General features: G+C 50.7%; 1 protein-coding gene across 1 annotated transcript; it reads right to left on the bottom strand.

Moving 5' to 3' along the window:
- Positions 1-1,262: 1,262 nt before the first annotated feature.
- On the bottom strand, positions 1,263-15,154 carry PEDS1 (plasmanylethanolamine desaturase 1). Its single transcript, XM_063172660.1, has 6 exons — positions 15,028-15,154; positions 11,926-12,045; positions 5,556-5,647; positions 3,995-4,139; positions 3,153-3,365; positions 1,263-2,403 (listed from the first exon to the last, which is right to left on the bottom strand). Exons 1-6 carry the CDS (start codon positions 15,152-15,154, stop codon positions 2,282-2,284), a joined length of 819 nt encoding a protein of 272 aa, XP_063028730.1. The 3' UTR covers positions 1,263-2,281.
- Between the last annotated feature and the right edge of the window lie 743 nt (positions 15,155-15,897).

The raw sequence follows: 15,897 nt of genomic DNA, 5'->3' as shown, positions 1-15,897 counted from the left end.
ATCTGTTCCTAATCAACTTAAGACAAATTTTCTTAAGCCAGATTTACAGCTGTTAAGAAGGATCCAGGCAGCCTTTTGCTCCAGAATTGCCATACTGGTTTTGTGGGAGCATCCACGTCTCTGAAGGGGCGGAACAGGGACCTCAGGAGCCACAGCCACGTCGGGTGTGGGGTCACAGAGCCAGGGCTGCCCCAGGAGCCCAGCACAGCATCCACGTGGAAAATGCAGCTGGAGATTAACTCTGTCCCAGTTTCTCATAATTAAGTAAGATTAACAGATAAATAGTCCCAGCAGCCACCAGTATGAGTAGCTCAGATTTGTTTCCAGTAAGGCGGCAGCAATGCCTTCAACAGCACGTTGGAAGTACAAATTCTGCTGATTCTGTCCCAAATCCATTGCTCCATCCACTGCAGCTCACTTGGCATTTAAACCTGTGGTGAAAAGAGCTCTCTGAGGAGCCAGTGCTTCAGGCTGAGCCCTGAACATCCACCCAGCTCTGTGCAGAGCTCTCCACAATCAGCTGAAGGCAGTTTGGGACTCCTGCTGAAGTGGAAGAATTCTTTAATGTCAGGGCTGCACAGAGACCTGGTCGTGACTGTGGCAATGGGAACAGAAGAGAGCTCCATGCAATGGCATTAAGTTCTCCAAGGGTCTGAACACTCACATGAAATATTTTGTGACCAAGGTACCAACTGTGATTTTAATGTGCAGAACCCAGCTCAGAAGCTCCTGCATTCAGCTCTGCCACTGAAGGGGATTTGCCAGGTCCCAGCTCATTCAGAATCCATCCACCACATCTGAAGGAGTGGAGATCAAGGTCAGTCTAAACCTATGACTCAAACCCATCTTACCCTGCTCTTCAGGAAGAGGCAGCTTGAATTTAACACCATTTACAGCTGGAGGAGGGAACAAACCTTGATCATCACTAAGCTTTCAGTCAGGCAAGAACTGAACAAGATCCAAATCACACTAACTTGATAAAGTGCCTGTTGGATGTTTTTAGAGAAATTCTTCACCCCAATTCTGTTGGGGTAACTCCTTTGCATCCAGAGCAGAATGAATTACTTACACTTCTTGAAAGGTGAAGAAGTCTGCTCTAACATGGTGCCAGGCTCCTGAAACGCTGGCAGATGATCAACCAGACAGGCTGTGACAGGCTGCCAGGTGTCTCAGGTGTGGGACTGCACGAGGTGGTGTGCAACCACTGATCCAGCTCTTGCACTAAGTGCTGCCAGTGCAACAATGAAAAACAGCAACAAGACTTGAACGTGATTAGTATTATCCAACTGCTTTGTTATAAATATATTATATACATTCAAACATCACATTAAAATATTATTCCATTACACCAGAAGAGATTAAGGCTTTATATTATTTACAGAAACAAGCAAGCACCTTAAAAAAATAAAAAGAACAAAACACCAGTCATTGACATTTCCCTTCTAACATTACGAGTTTGATACCTTGAGCTCTTGAATACAGCTATTTGCAGTGTGCCCAATGCTAGAACTATTTCAAACATTTATTGTCAGGGTAGGAAACACTTAATAGAAGACTCAGCAGTGAGCACTCCACACGAACAGACACACATGTTGTAGGGTGCCCTCCCTCTCCTCAGAGGCTCCTGAAGTTGAAGGCTTATGCAGAAACTGCTCAATTCCATGTGGAGAGTACAACAATTTTGTTTTAAGGGAAACTGAAGACACTTGAGGATTGGTGGCCCCTGGAGGAGCGGGACTCTCTGGTCCGTTGCACATGACATCAATCAGGGTGAACATGATAGTGAAGACAGAGCTGGACGTGGATCAATCAGCGAGTGCATTGAGCAGTCATGATTTATAGGCTTCATTGCTCCCCCCACTGCTCCACACAGCACTCCAACACCCAGTGACAAGGCTGTCACCTCTCCCTGCAGGTCTTAGGCCACGAGCTGTTGGGAAGTGTTCAGAATGTTGATACAACACACGATTCCTGCTCCCCCAGTGCCCCTGCAGTGCCTGTGGCGTGCCCGTACCTCACGGATACAGCGACGAAGCAACTTCTAAGGTGTAAGCAGACATGGCTACACAAAAAGGTGCTCAGTGAGAGTAATCATCTTCATTTCAAGTATTGTTTTAAGAATTAGTTCTTTTCATTGTAGTCTGTGTTAGCACTTTTTAGTTTGTGCTTTAGAGTCTGTTATTTCTTTGCAGGTCTTGAATTTGGCTGATGGCTTTATTTTCTTTTTTCTTTTAAAAACAACATTGGCAACAAGTTAAGGATTGCAGAAGGCTGGCAGAAGTTACTTGATTTTCTGAGCCCATTTCATATCATCTGCTCTTGGCTTCTCACCAGTAAGTCCTTGGATGATGTTCTCCAAACATCTCCAAAATCTTATCTTCTCTAATGGATAATTCAGCCAACCTAAAGGATTGAAAAGGAGAAAGAGGATTAGTTTGTCATAGCATTCAAAGTTCAGCATTTTTTTTAATGAGAAAAAAAAGCAACCAGCCCAATACTGCTAATAATGGTCAGGCTTAAACTCTCAGGACATAGTAGGAATTAAAAATAGCTCTTTGGGTGGCAAGATTTTTGCTACCATCTGTCAAGTCAGGCTTCTTAATTGTACCATGTTTCTACATGACATTCTGCTAATGAGAATTATATTTTTTTCTTGGCAGAGGTTTCAAAACCCACATGAACCGTTTGTCGATGCCAATGACAGAATGAAGAACCAGAGTGGTTTATTTCCAGCTGTCTGATTAACTTGATAACTTATTTAGGATTGTGCAGCACTGGTGACTGAGCATTCCCACCTGTACAGATATAAAAGGAAGCTAAAGCTTTCTGCAAACCTGTCCACTCCTCTGAGTCAGGATGAGTGGATGCTGAAAATCCAGGAGCCTGGCTTTTAGAAATGAGCATTCCAGAGCAGCTGCAGACACTCTGCTCTTTAGAAGGAACAGCAGCTTTAGTGAACAAACCCCATGAGTGGCCTGAGCTCACCAAGACCCCGGGCAATCAGATCTCAGCACCATGACTGCTCCCTCAGGCTCTGAGCTCCTGCAGCTGATCACAAACCTTCCCCACAAAGGCAGGTGTATGCCAAACCCAGCTGCAGCTCTCCCAGGAGCCTTGAGAGCACTAATGCCCACCGTGCAGCAGTGCCATACCCGTGGTGATGCAGAAGTAGGTCTCGTGGGGGGACACGTGGTGGATCCTGTGGTGCTTGCGGGGCAGGATGATGTGCCAGTCCTGCAGGAACACGACCCAGCGCGGGAGCCCGAAGTACGTGTGCGACCACTTGTGGATCTGGTTGGTCATGGTGATGAAGATGATGAGGGCAAAGACGTAGCACTCCCAGGGACAGGTCTCACACAGGGCCTCTGCAAAACACCACCAGCAGCTGTGGCAGGACAGGCTCCTGGCCAGCCAGGGCTGCCTGTTGCTGCAGGAGCTGACAGGGGCATCACCAAAGCTGCTCTGGCACAAGTGTTACACGGGCCAGTGAGCCACGAGCAATTCCCACATGTCACAGGACAGGCTGGGAAGTGCCAGAATCTGTCAGCACACCATAAACAGGAAGTCAAACTGAGTTTACCACCTATAAAATTAACTTGACCCTTTAGTTCTTGACTTCTGCTTTGCACATAAAGCACTTGTGCACAGAGAGGAAGCACTGTTTTGTGTTACACACTTTGGGGCAATGAGTTTCCCCAGATGTTCACAGCTTGGTCCCTCTTATTAAGAAAGCCTTTAGCATAACTTCTAGTCTTCCTTGCACAACTCTCCAGCCCAGATTCTCTGCTGAGCTAGAGAATCTCACTGTGCCACCTTTTGTCACCACACCTCAAAGGAAAGAAAGTTTCCCTCCCTCCTGCCAGGAGCACCATGGTTCCAGCAGCTATTTCTTGTCATATCACATCCATGGATTCCTCCAAACTTCTCATAGATAAATGTTCATTCAATAGCAACAAGAACACTAAACCCACAGCAGTCAGAAGCAGCAGCTTACCCGGGGAAAAAGACACAAATTTGTATGCCATGTTGGCCAAGGGGACCAGTGTCATGAAGCAGTTGTCTCCATTGGTCTCGATGAAATCGTGCCTGGTGATGGCTGTGGGGTCAATATGGTGTTCCCTAAAGGGTCTGATGAAAGCCTGGGAAAACAATTGGATAAACACAACACCACACTCAATAATGGTCTTGGAAAAGAAAAATATTACCAAAAAATAACCTCAACAAACTCTCTTACACTCAAATCTGATGACTGAGTTGAAGAGAATTCCATAGTAGAAAGCATGTTAACAACATTCAAACTTTTGTCATGAGGACACTTCAGATCATGTGATTTACATTTGCAAAGCAATTCAGTTCCCCCACACAAATCCAGGTTTTCCTTGCTTTTCAGTTTTCTTCTTCTAAATTTTCACTTAGGACCTTCAGTATGTAATCTTAAAAACAAAGCAGCAGCACCCTAACTTCTCAGGCAAAATAAGCCTGTGAAATTCACTTGCTAAGCAGAATCAACCAAGGAAAAAAAAAAACCCGACTAAAAAATTAGGATTCAGCCTACCATATTTATGGGCCACAGATGCCAGCACTAAATGCAAATTCAGTGACTGGACGAAGCAGTGGAAGACAAACAGACTATACAGAAGTCACCTCCAAGAGCAGAAATCCCATCTGAACACACAGAGCAATTGTTTTACTGTGTGGGGCACAGTTACTGATTTGCCTTTAACACTTCCAGCATGTCCAGCCTGTGCAAAGGTGTCCTGAGCAGCCTCAGCTCGTGGTGATTTAGTGCAGAGTCTCTGGCAGTAGGGCTTTTAAAAGTTATTTAAATCGTGGTGCAGAGATACAGAGGTTCAAGACTACTAAGCCTATTGAAGGTGAGCAAAAAAGCCAAACCGAACAGTTTTAATTCTGTTGTAGTTTGTGTAACTCTGGATAATAACAAGGAATCGCCCACTTTTTAATATAAATCATGATCCTTCTAACATTGCACTGTGAGGAGTAATTAATGGTAGCTATTAAGAAATTTAATTAAGAAAACAGATTGTTGCCTACTACAGAAGCCAGTGCACCTTCCACTAAGCAGCTGGCATTTGTAGCTGCAGGTGTATAATACATATCAAATTAAATCTTCAGTCACCACCATTCTAGTATCACTGTGTTACAACAGGGGCCCATAGAAGAGGGAACTGGAATGATTCTTCCTGCAGCAGCCTCATGTTTCACAAGTTTTTAGGAGTTCAGCTGCAGGGACAGCTCTCCAAATCTGTGTTCCTGACCTGATAAAGCACAGTGCCCAGCCAGGGTCCAACGCTTGTGCTGCCACAGGCTGTGCCCACAGAGACTGCAGGGTCTGCAGACGCTGGGACTGCAACACTGCCAGCCTCAGGCAGGGGACAGAGGGGAGCAGTGCCACCCCAGTGTCCCCCAGGCCAGGTGCCCAGCAGAGCCCAGGCTGTGCCCTGGGCTGGGTGAGGCACAGAGCCAGAGCTGGGAGCACTGGCACTGCTGCAAAAGGCACTGCACAGCTTTCCTGAGCTCGAGAATCAATCACAAACCTTTCCAACGATGGGCAGCTCCACAGATCCCCAGGTGTCTGCTCCCCAGTGGAACAGTCCTGAGAGGAAGTCAGCTGTAATAACTCCTGCAACTGGAATAAGAGAGAGAGTCAGACAAACACAGCATTTTACTGACTCAGTCACATCTTATTCTTATTTCAGAAGTGTACTTGTTTGTCTGCCTCTAACTTAGGTATTTACAACCATGTGAGACTGCCCAGTCTGAATAAACATATGGCAAGGCAATTAGGAAAAAGAGGTTAGCAAGACACCACTTGGACAGCAGCAATCTTCATTAAATCTGTATTTGTGTTTAGCCCATCTCCCACAGAACAGAAATATCTCCCCTAGTGGGTACCTTTTGCTTGGCTGACCCTTCACCTCTGCAGTCCTTCCCCTCACCTTTCATTTTCAGAGAGGGAGAAGAAATAAAAAAGCTCTTCTCCTATCACAAACCAACCAGCCCCTGCTGTTGAATCCATTATGCAGTTGGCCCAAACTCTTACATGCAGCAGGAGACTCTTCATTCTTTATCTACCCCTTATTACACTGAGGACAGCTCATTTTCCAAGCAGTGGATTCTGTGCATTTGTTCTTGTTTCAGACCACACACAGGCCACAGCAAGGGCGGGTGGGACACAATAGCGTTTACATCTGCTCCCAGCAGCTGAAAGGGCAAGCAGCCTGGGCTCGGGGCAAGATATCCAAACAACACTTCTCTTTGCAAGACTCAAATGCCATTCTCGCTGAGGTAATGCCCCCATTAGCCTGCCTTGCCTCCAGCTGCTGCACCATCCCAGCGAAACAACTGCAGGAGCAGCAACGCAAATTGAGGCAAAGCACTGACAGCTCGATAGATGCTCCTCGTGTTGCTTCGATGTCAGCTGGTAAAGGGAAGAACGGAGGGTGCCTGGAGCAGTGCATTATACTAAAGCAATTGGGAAAAACCTAACTCCCAGCAATCTTGTTCCAGCCGTACTGCAGCAGGGTGTGCTCTCTCCTCTGCGCAGGGTGAGTCACAGTGAAAGAGCAGGAGCTGTGCTGAGGCTCCACAGAACCAGCATGGTGACACGGTGTGTGTCCTGTCCCCGGGCTCAGAGGGCACATCCCGCTGATGAGCTGGCTGCTGACCCTCACACACCCAGCACTGCCTTCACTGAGCACGGCACGCCAAGGCACAGGAGCCCAGCTGCTGCCCAGAGGTGGCACAAGGTCTCAATGCTCTGTCATCGAGGCTGCGAGCGTGAGAGCAGACTGACAGCCCTGAGCATGGGTGAAGTGTTAACCACACACTCAGAAAAAGCAAGATAACCCCAGCTCAGTGCAGCATCAGGGAAGTCCTGACCCACACACATTGGCTTTCCTCCAGCTCACTGAGAGGGGCGAGGATGGGCCCACCCAGGGGTTATCCCTGAGGAGGAGGTGATGCTCAGAGCACACAGAGGGAGGGCAGAAGGACACCAGCTGCAGGACTTGCTCAGAACACTGGCATTTCTTGGTTTGTAAGTAGACTGCAGAATAAGGAGGAACGAAGGCAGGAAGGCAGCCCAGCACACAGGGAACCCAAAGGTGCACAAATGGACTCCAAGCAAACACTCAGCTGCCACACACATTTGCTGGAAATGCTGCTCTGTCCCATTTCCCCGCACCTGTGATCCTGTGTGGGCACCTCCCAGCACAGCACCAGGGGCCTCTCCCCAGAGAGGACATGCAGCTGGATAAGCCCCTGCCCCAAACACACACGGACACAGCTCTGTCCTGCTTGTGTCCAGCTCAGAAACCAGGCAATGTGCAGGGTTTGTGACCCAGGAAAGGCCCCTCTCCACCTCTCCAGCGCTTCAGTCAAACTGAGAGACAACCTGCAAGCTCTGAGAGTGGGTGACTCTCAAACCACTTCCCGTGGCCAGGCTGCTCCTGGGGCCTGCAGAAGGAGGAGGCCTCACAAGAGCTCCAGACACAAAACTGCTGGGCACATTTACCATTAAAAGCTGTACTTCACCAAAATTGCACGAGCTGAGTAAGCTTGGCTTTGCATAGATTGAATGATCAAATTGTAACCTGGAAGTCTTATATCAAAGTATACAAAGTTTCATATTCACAGTAAAAATCCAGTTAGAGCCTCTGGAGGGGAAGAAAGCAGGATATGATGTTATTTAATAACTTGATGCTATTGTGTAACATCACTGGGAAGTACAGCCGTGTTTAATCGGGGCTGTATGAACTGGTTGAACAGCATTAAATGGTCTGCATGGCTAACTTCACTCAGAAAAAATCTTGTAGGCTACATATCAATATGCCAAAGTACCAGTTGTTTGTCACTTATATACTTATGAAAATAAAATGTCTTAGTCACCTGGAGTCCCCATTTAGTGACTCTCAGTACAGAGAAGGCAGAGGTTTGATATTATGGCAAGTTACGAGGCTAAGATTACAATCCCTGGACATTTCAATAAGTATAAACTGCAGCAGCTTGAAAGAAAGAAAACTTCATAAATTTGGCTAATAAAGCTGAGGGACTTGGAGTCAGAACTGGACCTGAGAGTGCCCACAAGTGGCACCCTTGGAGCTGTGAGGCAGCAGGGTGTGGACGCCTGAGCCAGGTGCCCAGCACTCACCTCAGCCAGCACTGATGTCTCTGGAGTGTTTTCCACCAAGGTGTGCCACAGCTCCCGTGTGTTACACGCTCATGTCTGGCTCTGCAATGCTGCTGACCGAGGGCAGCCCTGCAGAGCTGCTGGAGATTGAAACAAAGAGTTCTGGGCCTTGAGGAGATCCAGTTTCTATTCTGAAACTGCAGTAAGTGATTTCCTCCTGTATGCACTCTGGCTAACCCACAATCTCTGCAAAACTGAAACATGCACCTCATATGGGTTAAAAAATCAGCTGCCCATCTTTCAAGAGAGCAGTAATTAATTGTAACTTGTATCATGTCACAAGATGTTCCTAAAGATATCTGCTCTACGTGGGGCAGTTCCTAGGAATATAAACAGGTTACAACACAAAGTTAACTCTTCTTTTTCTTGTAAGACTGCAATGAGCAGTGCCTGTCATGAACCAATGTGGCTGCAGATAACAGTCACATGCCTGAAACAAGTCAACCAATTTGGAAAAAAGGGGCTTAAAACCCTATACAAAAATAGGAGGAAGGAGAGGAAAATGAAAACCAAGATTCATGCTGTAACTTGCCAAACTTTTATCTAGATGTTATTAATATATGAAGTATATACTCAGCTCATGTATATTGAATATGCTGGACATCACAAGCTCACCTGAAGGTATGAGGTCTTTCAAGCCTGATATTACATGTTTTGGTGAGGCTTTTCTGCTTGCCACACAACGATCCCTTTGCCAGCCTTGTCCCTGGCACCACCAACCTTCAATTACAGTGGCAGAGGCTGCTCTGGCTCTGTGGCACTGCTGGCATCTTGTCCTGCTGCACTGGGAAACACGGGGGTGTTCCAGCTGCCCCACAGCCCCATCCCCAGCCAGGCTGCCTGCCTGCACTGGGTGCTTGTGTGCATGCAAATCAAACACCTAACTCAGACCTGAGAAAGAGGAACAGCTCCACGGCTGCCCAGCAGCTGAGCATACCCAGAGCAGGGCATGACTGGAGCGAGCACAAGCCACAGCACAAATCCATCCTCTGCCCACTCTTTTCCTTTTTTTCTTTTGGTGAGGAGGGAAGGAAATGGTCTCATCTCTGCTGAAGCAGCCTGGAAGGCAAGGGAGCCCCGTGGCTCTTCCTGTCCAGCACGCTCATCTTTAGTCAGCAGGACATGACACAGCCTGAGCCGCTGCGAGGCAAGGCCACCGAGTGTGTCCCCTCAGTGCTGGGCTCCCCTGCAGGCCCTGAGTGCCTCAGCAGGGCCAGGGCACCTGCATGCCACCCTGGGACACTCTGGGCAAGGGAGCGCTGCCCCACTGCCAGCCACAGCAGGGGCACATCTCTCCTGCCCCAGCAATCTCCAGGCTAAGGCACTTACAGCACTGCTCATGTTACAATCCCCTGTGCCTCTAAAGGCACAAAGAAAGAAGCTGTGACACAGCCTTTAATTACACACACAGGGTTTAGGCTCAGTGGAGTGATGCAGTGTTCAAAGTGCCTCATTTCCTAAAGAAAGCATGTATTTACAGAAGAGCACACAGAGGGTCCCTGTGCAGGGAACAGGTCTGTGCAGCAGGACAGATCCAGCCCTTGGAACAGACTGACAAAGACCTGGCAGGAACTGGATCAGAGCTCTGTCTTTACTAGCAGAATGTTTGCTTTATGACTTCAGCTCAGAGTCAATATTCCAAAGAAAGCCTGAGGGAAGCTGTCAGTGGAGCACACCTCACCCTGTGGGTGACTCAGGATTCCCAACTGCCTGTGGAGCTCCTCACGTATTTAGGAATCAGGACTTTTATGGATATGACTTGCATAATATGCAATAAAACCTAATAATCAGTATGAATTACAGACATCATTCACACTTCAGCTGGAGAAATAATGTACTGAAGGCAGCAAAACAAGATAGCCTGAAGCACTTACCATTTTATGGCACTCATTTTTGTACACACTATCAATTATTTCCACACCACTTTATTTACACAGAATCCAGATTCTGCTACTTTAATCATTCACTACTACTTAAATAATACTATCAGTGAATTGGCTGCTTTATCAGTTAAACTGGTAACCAGGATATCAGAGAACTCCAGCTTTTATCAATATTAACTTTGAGATGAAAGGCAGCTGCAAACAGATTGCACCACAGGTTAAGCATCAGTGCGGACTCTCCTGTCTGACTGTGCCCTCATCCCCAAGCAGCAGCTCCCATCCCCATGCCCTGTTCTGTCCATTCCTGCCAACACCTCCACCTCACCAGCTGAGAGCAGCAGGACTGAACTGGGCCAGGAGAGCTCTGTGAGTCACAGTGAGGACACTGCTGCCCCCAGCCCCAACAACCTCCCCACAGACACCAGGAATGCCAGTCCCAGCTCTGGCAGGAACTCGGAGCTTCTGCTGTGTGCCACTGCTTGAACCCGGGGCAGTGTTTGGGTGGGGCTTGTTTGTTTAGTTTGAACTCATTAGCAATGCCCAGCACAGCTGATGAACAGGTACCATTCTCTTCTAAAACACACACCCCACACAATTACAGGAAAGCTATTTTTTTTCTGAATATTCCATCAGAATCCTTCACTGGTTCTTCCTCTCCTCCACAGAAGAGGTGGAATCAACTTTTCTTATACTCCTGGAAAAAGTCATCATTCAGGATAATAAAGGCCAAACATCACATCCTGACATGAAAGCACAATTCTCCAAAATTCTTGTGTTCAGTCTGCAGCCCCCAGAAATGAAGCCAGTTTGATGCCTCAAGCACCTTTTATGACATTTCCCTTGAGCTTCTGCATTCTGGAAAATTCTTGTGAATATTTTTGTCAAGCAATGTATTTTGTTCCCAACTCTGACCATTCTGACAGCTCCTTTCCTTCTCAATAGTCCTTACTCTTGCAGTGACTACACAGGAACACCAAACTTACTCAGCTACATCAAAACTTCCCCTCTGATGGACTGAGAAGCCAGTGAAACGTAAAAACAAAGCAGTAACCCATTTTGCAGAGGCTCACCCACAGATGTCCCTCTTCCTTTCAATAGCAAGTCAAGCCTGAAGGACCCCACAGGACAGGAGTCCTGCCTTGGGCAGCAGGAACAGCCCCTACTTACAGATCCCAACGAGTCCTGCCTTGGACAGCAGCAGGAACAGCCCCTACTTACAGATCCCAACGAGTCCTGCCCTGGGCAGCAGCAGCAGGAACAGCCCCTACTTACAGATCCCAATGAGTCCTGCCCTGGGCAGCAGCAGCAGGAACAGCCCCTACTTACATATCTCAATGAGTCCTGCCTTGGACAGCAGCAGGAACAGCCCCTACTTACAGATCTCAGTGAGTCCTGCCCTGAGCAGCAGCAGGAACAGCCCCTACTTACAGATCCCAACGAGTCCTGCCCTGGGCAGCAGCAGCAGGAACAGCCCCTACTTACAGATCTCAGTGAGTCCTGCCCTGAGCAGCAGCAGGAACAGCCCCTACTTACATATCTCAATGAGTCCTGCCTTGGACAGCAGCAGGAACAGCCCCTACTTACAGATCCCAACGAGTCCTGCCCTGGGCAGCAGCAGCAGGAACAGCCCCTACTTACAGATCTCAGCGAGTCCTGCCCTGAGCAGCAGGAACAGCCCCTGCTTACAGATCTCAATGAATCCTGCCTTGGGCAACAGGAACAGCCCCTACTTACAGATCTCAGTGAGTCCTGCCCTGAGCAGCAGGAACAGCCCCTACTTACAGATCCCAATGAGTCCTGCCCTGAGCAGCAGCAGGAACAGCCCCTACTTACAGATCCCAACGAGGACCGAGGGCGTGTGCTCCAGCCGCAGGTACAAGAGGAGATTGTAAAAATTGAAGCAGATCAGAGAGAAGCATAAGATGACAGAGATCCATTCTTGTAGTCTCTTTCCTGTTGGAAAGAACAAGAGAGAAAGCATGTTTTACTTTTATCTGAGAGGACAAAAACCCGAAATAACAGACAGACCATTCCACTGCCTGGATGACTTGCTCCATTTGTCTGACGGGGAACTGAAACAGAAACATATTTATCTATGGGAAGTGCACACATTTTCTTAAATGACATTCCTCTTCCCCAAGCCACTCCTACCCTCTGCCCTCTGCCCTTGTCCAATTAACAGGGCCAAATCAGACACCATCTCACGCTGTCCTAGTTTCCCTCTCCCTGAGATTGCTGGCATAAAGTTCCTCCACGTCACATCTTTTCTCAATTTGCATTTCATCCAATATTCAGTGTTGCTGGAAGGGCTGAATCTGGGAACAAATTTCTGGCCTCAAACATATTTAAATCACCTTGTGATCTGTAATATTTACAAGCTCTGAGATTTTGAATAAAGCTGTCGTACTAACAGGAAAAAGCCCTGTTCTCACCATTCTTGATTTTGGTGGCCCTGGAATGGCTTGTCTAGTGTCACAAGTATTCCCCTGAAGCTTCTCCCTGAACCGCTGTCTTGTCTGTGCCTTCCTGCTCCCAGGCACAGGCTGGCAACTCTCAGCAACTCTGAGATGACAAGGGACAGAACAAGAAAAGAGAAAGAACTGGCACAAATTCTCTCCTGCACCTTGCTGTACCACTTTGTACCTCCATGAAAAAATCATTTACTGCCTATAAAAAGGGAGCAGGCACATCAGAGCACGGTAACACTTGCACTGTCAGGTTAGCACAGAAGGCTGCCCTGCTCCTCACTGCTGCATCCCCACGAGGCACCGAGGCACAGCACAGGGAACACTCAGGGTGAAACCTGCAGGATTAGGGCCCAGAAACAGACCTTTAATACCCAGGGCCAAGAAGATCTGAGCTGTCAGCAGCAGGGCCTGGGCTGCAGGCAGCTCTTAATGCCCTGAGGAGCTGCCAGGCCAGTCCCTGCCTGCTCTGGGGCTCAGCCAGCACAGCCCCTCCTGCCCAGGGCTCCCAGAGCCTCCCCCCACAGCCCGGCCCCAGGCCCTGCGGCACAGCAGAGCAAGGCAGGCTCAGCAGGGCTCAGAGAGGGGCACGCTCAGGCCTGGCACGCGTTCAGCTCTGTCCTCCTCCTCCTCTCTGCTGACCTAATGCCTGATCAGATTTCTCCTCCTAAATGCTAAATCAAGTCCTCCTTCTCACTGTACCACACAATGAGCAGGGAATGGAGGAACATGAATGCAGGATCAGTCTTATCGCCAACGTGCCTACAAGGCAATATTTGAAAGTGTGAACAGAGACTTTGACAGGTCAGCTTTAGATGTTCTAGAAGGGCCATGAGCATATAAATTAACACACTCTGCAGTAGCAGAGGAGAGAACAGTAAAATTAAATTAAGACACAAGAACAGCCATATTTGACAGCAGCATCAGGTCACAACGTGGGTGATTCTATAAAGAGGTCCCTGGAGTAATGAAAGTAAGAGTTAATTAACACTCACTTCCTTCATAAGAAAACCACACCCTGATTAGAGGAGCCAAGTGGGTAGATCCTTATGGAACAATTAGCTGAGTGCTGGAAAGGAGGCTGGCAGGTCCCCCGAGCTCAGGGTGTGCAAACACCTCTGTAGTCTGAACACAGGGACCCAGCATGGCTGTCGAGATAGCCAGGTTCAAAAACGCAGCCTCAGCTCTGCACTGGGAAGGCAAACCAAGGAACCGAGTCAGCGCTGATAACTTGCGTTTAAAAGGCACTCAAACCCCAAAGCCTGTGAGGGAATGAATTGCCAAAGCCACAAAGTACGTGCTTCAAGAAATCAGGGAAATATTCCAGTCATGTTCACTCTGCACAATTCAACTCAAGCCCTGTTCTTATGGATTCAGAATTTGAACATGATACACTTCCACTGTAATACATATTCTGGCATTGCTTATGTAAATTATTTATGTAATTCCAGAAGAAACCTGCATGTCTAATACACCCTCAGCTCCCTGACATATCACTGTGCATGTGCCACAGCCAGCGAGAAGGGCAGCAAGCTCTTCGGGGAGGGAAAGCTTTTCCTTATGAGCCAGAGCAGTGGTTAAGCCAGTGAGAGCTTTTGTGTAAAGCACAGCAATCAGTCCCAGTGCCTGAAAGGTGTCACAAAGCACCTGCTCAAGGCATGACTGTGGGGAGCAAAAGAAACGGAAACAGGCAGACGTGCCCCAGTCACACAGGCGAACAAAGGCCTTGGATTTCTTATCATCACAAGGCTCCGTGTGAGTGAAATCACCTGCTTGCCCAGGAATCGCTTGGGTGTGCGAGCTGGGCTCAGCTGATCTGCTGGGAACCACAAGACACTGAAAACACATTCCCTTCCCTAATTTTTCACCAGAGAAGGGATTCTCTAGGAATGGGAGGAATATCCAGCACTGCTCACACGGAGCAATACCCAGCACGGCTCACACTGAGCAGTGAGCGAAAAACAAATTATGGTTTTTTACAAGGAGTTTGCAATTATTTCCACAGCATAGTCAAAGAGCCATTTACTGAGCACCCAAATGCCCAGCTAGAGCTCGATGAGGAGTTCCAAGCGGCAGGAGGAGCGGAGCAGGGACTGACGGATCCCCGTGCCGGCTGTGCGGTGCCAGGCCCGCAGCGCCCAGGGCAGCGGTTCCGAGGGCAGCGCCGGCTCTCACCGCGTGCTGCGGCCACACCTGCCCTCGAGGGGAAGGTTCGCTGTGCCGGCCGGCCCCAGAGGGCAGAACGTCCCTGCCGGGCACTTTGAGGCTGCCCCGCTCCCAGCCCAGGGCCGCCACCCCGGCCCTTCCCGCTCTGCCGGGGCGCCCGGAGCCGGGCCGGGGACAGCCGGGCCCGAGGGGAGCCGGCCACGGGAGAACCGGACGCGGCGAGAACGGGGCTCGAGGGGAACGGGTCCTGGGGAGCGGCCGCGAGCACCCGGCCCGAGGGCCCCGCCCGTCCGCGCCGCCTCACCTGGCGAGTAGAGCTCGGCCAGCTCGCGGGCCCCGGCGTGTTGGGCGCCCCAGCGCCGCCCGCCGCCCTCGGTCTCCTCGGCGGGCTCGTTCCGCGGCGCGGCCGCCCCCGGGCCGCTCTCGGCCATGTCCGGCCGGGATGGGCGCGCAGGGCCCGCGGACCCGCCCGGCAGCGACGGGAACGGGCCGCGCTGCGGCGGGGGGCGGGCGCGCCGGGCCCCGCCCCCTGCGCCTCCCGCCAATCGCCGCCGCCGCCTCGCGCCCCGCCGGCCAATGGGCAGCGCCGCCCGGCGCGCAGCGGCCAATGGCGCGGCGGCACGGCCGGCGGCGCAGTGCGGGGCGGGGGCGGCCGGGCCGGGCCGGGCGCGGGGCCGGGGAGGGACCGGGGAGGAGCCGGGGCGGGACCGGGCGGGACCGGGCGGGGCAGGGCAGGGTGGGGCGGCGGGCGCGGCCCGGTCCAGTCCGCGATGGGGGCGGAAACCGGCCCGGGGCGGGGCCGGGCGCTCCCGGGTGTTCCCGGTCGCACCGCCCCCTCCGCCCGGTGCCTCGCGCGCCCTCTGCCGGTGCAGGGCGCTGTTTCCGCGGCAGCGCCCGTGCGTGCCTGTGACCCGCCACAGCGGGGGCAATGCGGCCACGGTCGGTGCCTTTGGTGACCGTGCCCGTGACCCGCCACCACGGCGGCAATGAGGCCACGGTCGGTGCTTTGGTGGCCCTGCCCGCTCCCCGGCCTGCAGGCGAAGGCCCGCGCCGTGCTCCCGGTGCCGGGAAGCGGGAATGGTGACAGCGGGAATGGCCGCTGTTAACCGGGGTGCCGGGACAGCCCCGGCGGCTCCGCGGCCACACGTGCCCGAACGAATTGTGAGTGAGAGGA

Source organism: Melospiza melodia, chromosome 19 (genome assembly GCF_035770615.1).
Source record: "Melospiza melodia melodia isolate bMelMel2 chromosome 19, bMelMel2.pri, whole genome shotgun sequence".
Taxonomy (NCBI): Eukaryota; Metazoa; Chordata; class Aves; order Passeriformes; family Passerellidae; genus Melospiza; species Melospiza melodia.
This window is presented reverse-complemented; position numbering and strand designations above follow the sequence as displayed.

What these genes read in the sequence shown, in the direction of transcription:
- PEDS1 (XM_063172660.1), bottom strand. Translation starts at nt 15,154, where the DNA reads ATGGCCGAGAGCGGCCCGGGGGCGGCCGCGCCGCGGAACGAGCCCGCC. An exon ending in GGCCGAGCTCTACTCGCCAG is followed by an intron (nt 12,046 to 15,027) that starts GTGAGGCGGCGC and finishes TCTTTCCAACAG; the next exon opens with GAAAGAGACTACAAGAATGG. An exon ending in CTACTTCTGCATCACCACGG is followed by an intron (nt 2,404 to 3,152) that starts GTATGGCACTGC and finishes TCAATCCTTTAG; the next exon opens with GTTGGCTGAATTATCCATTA.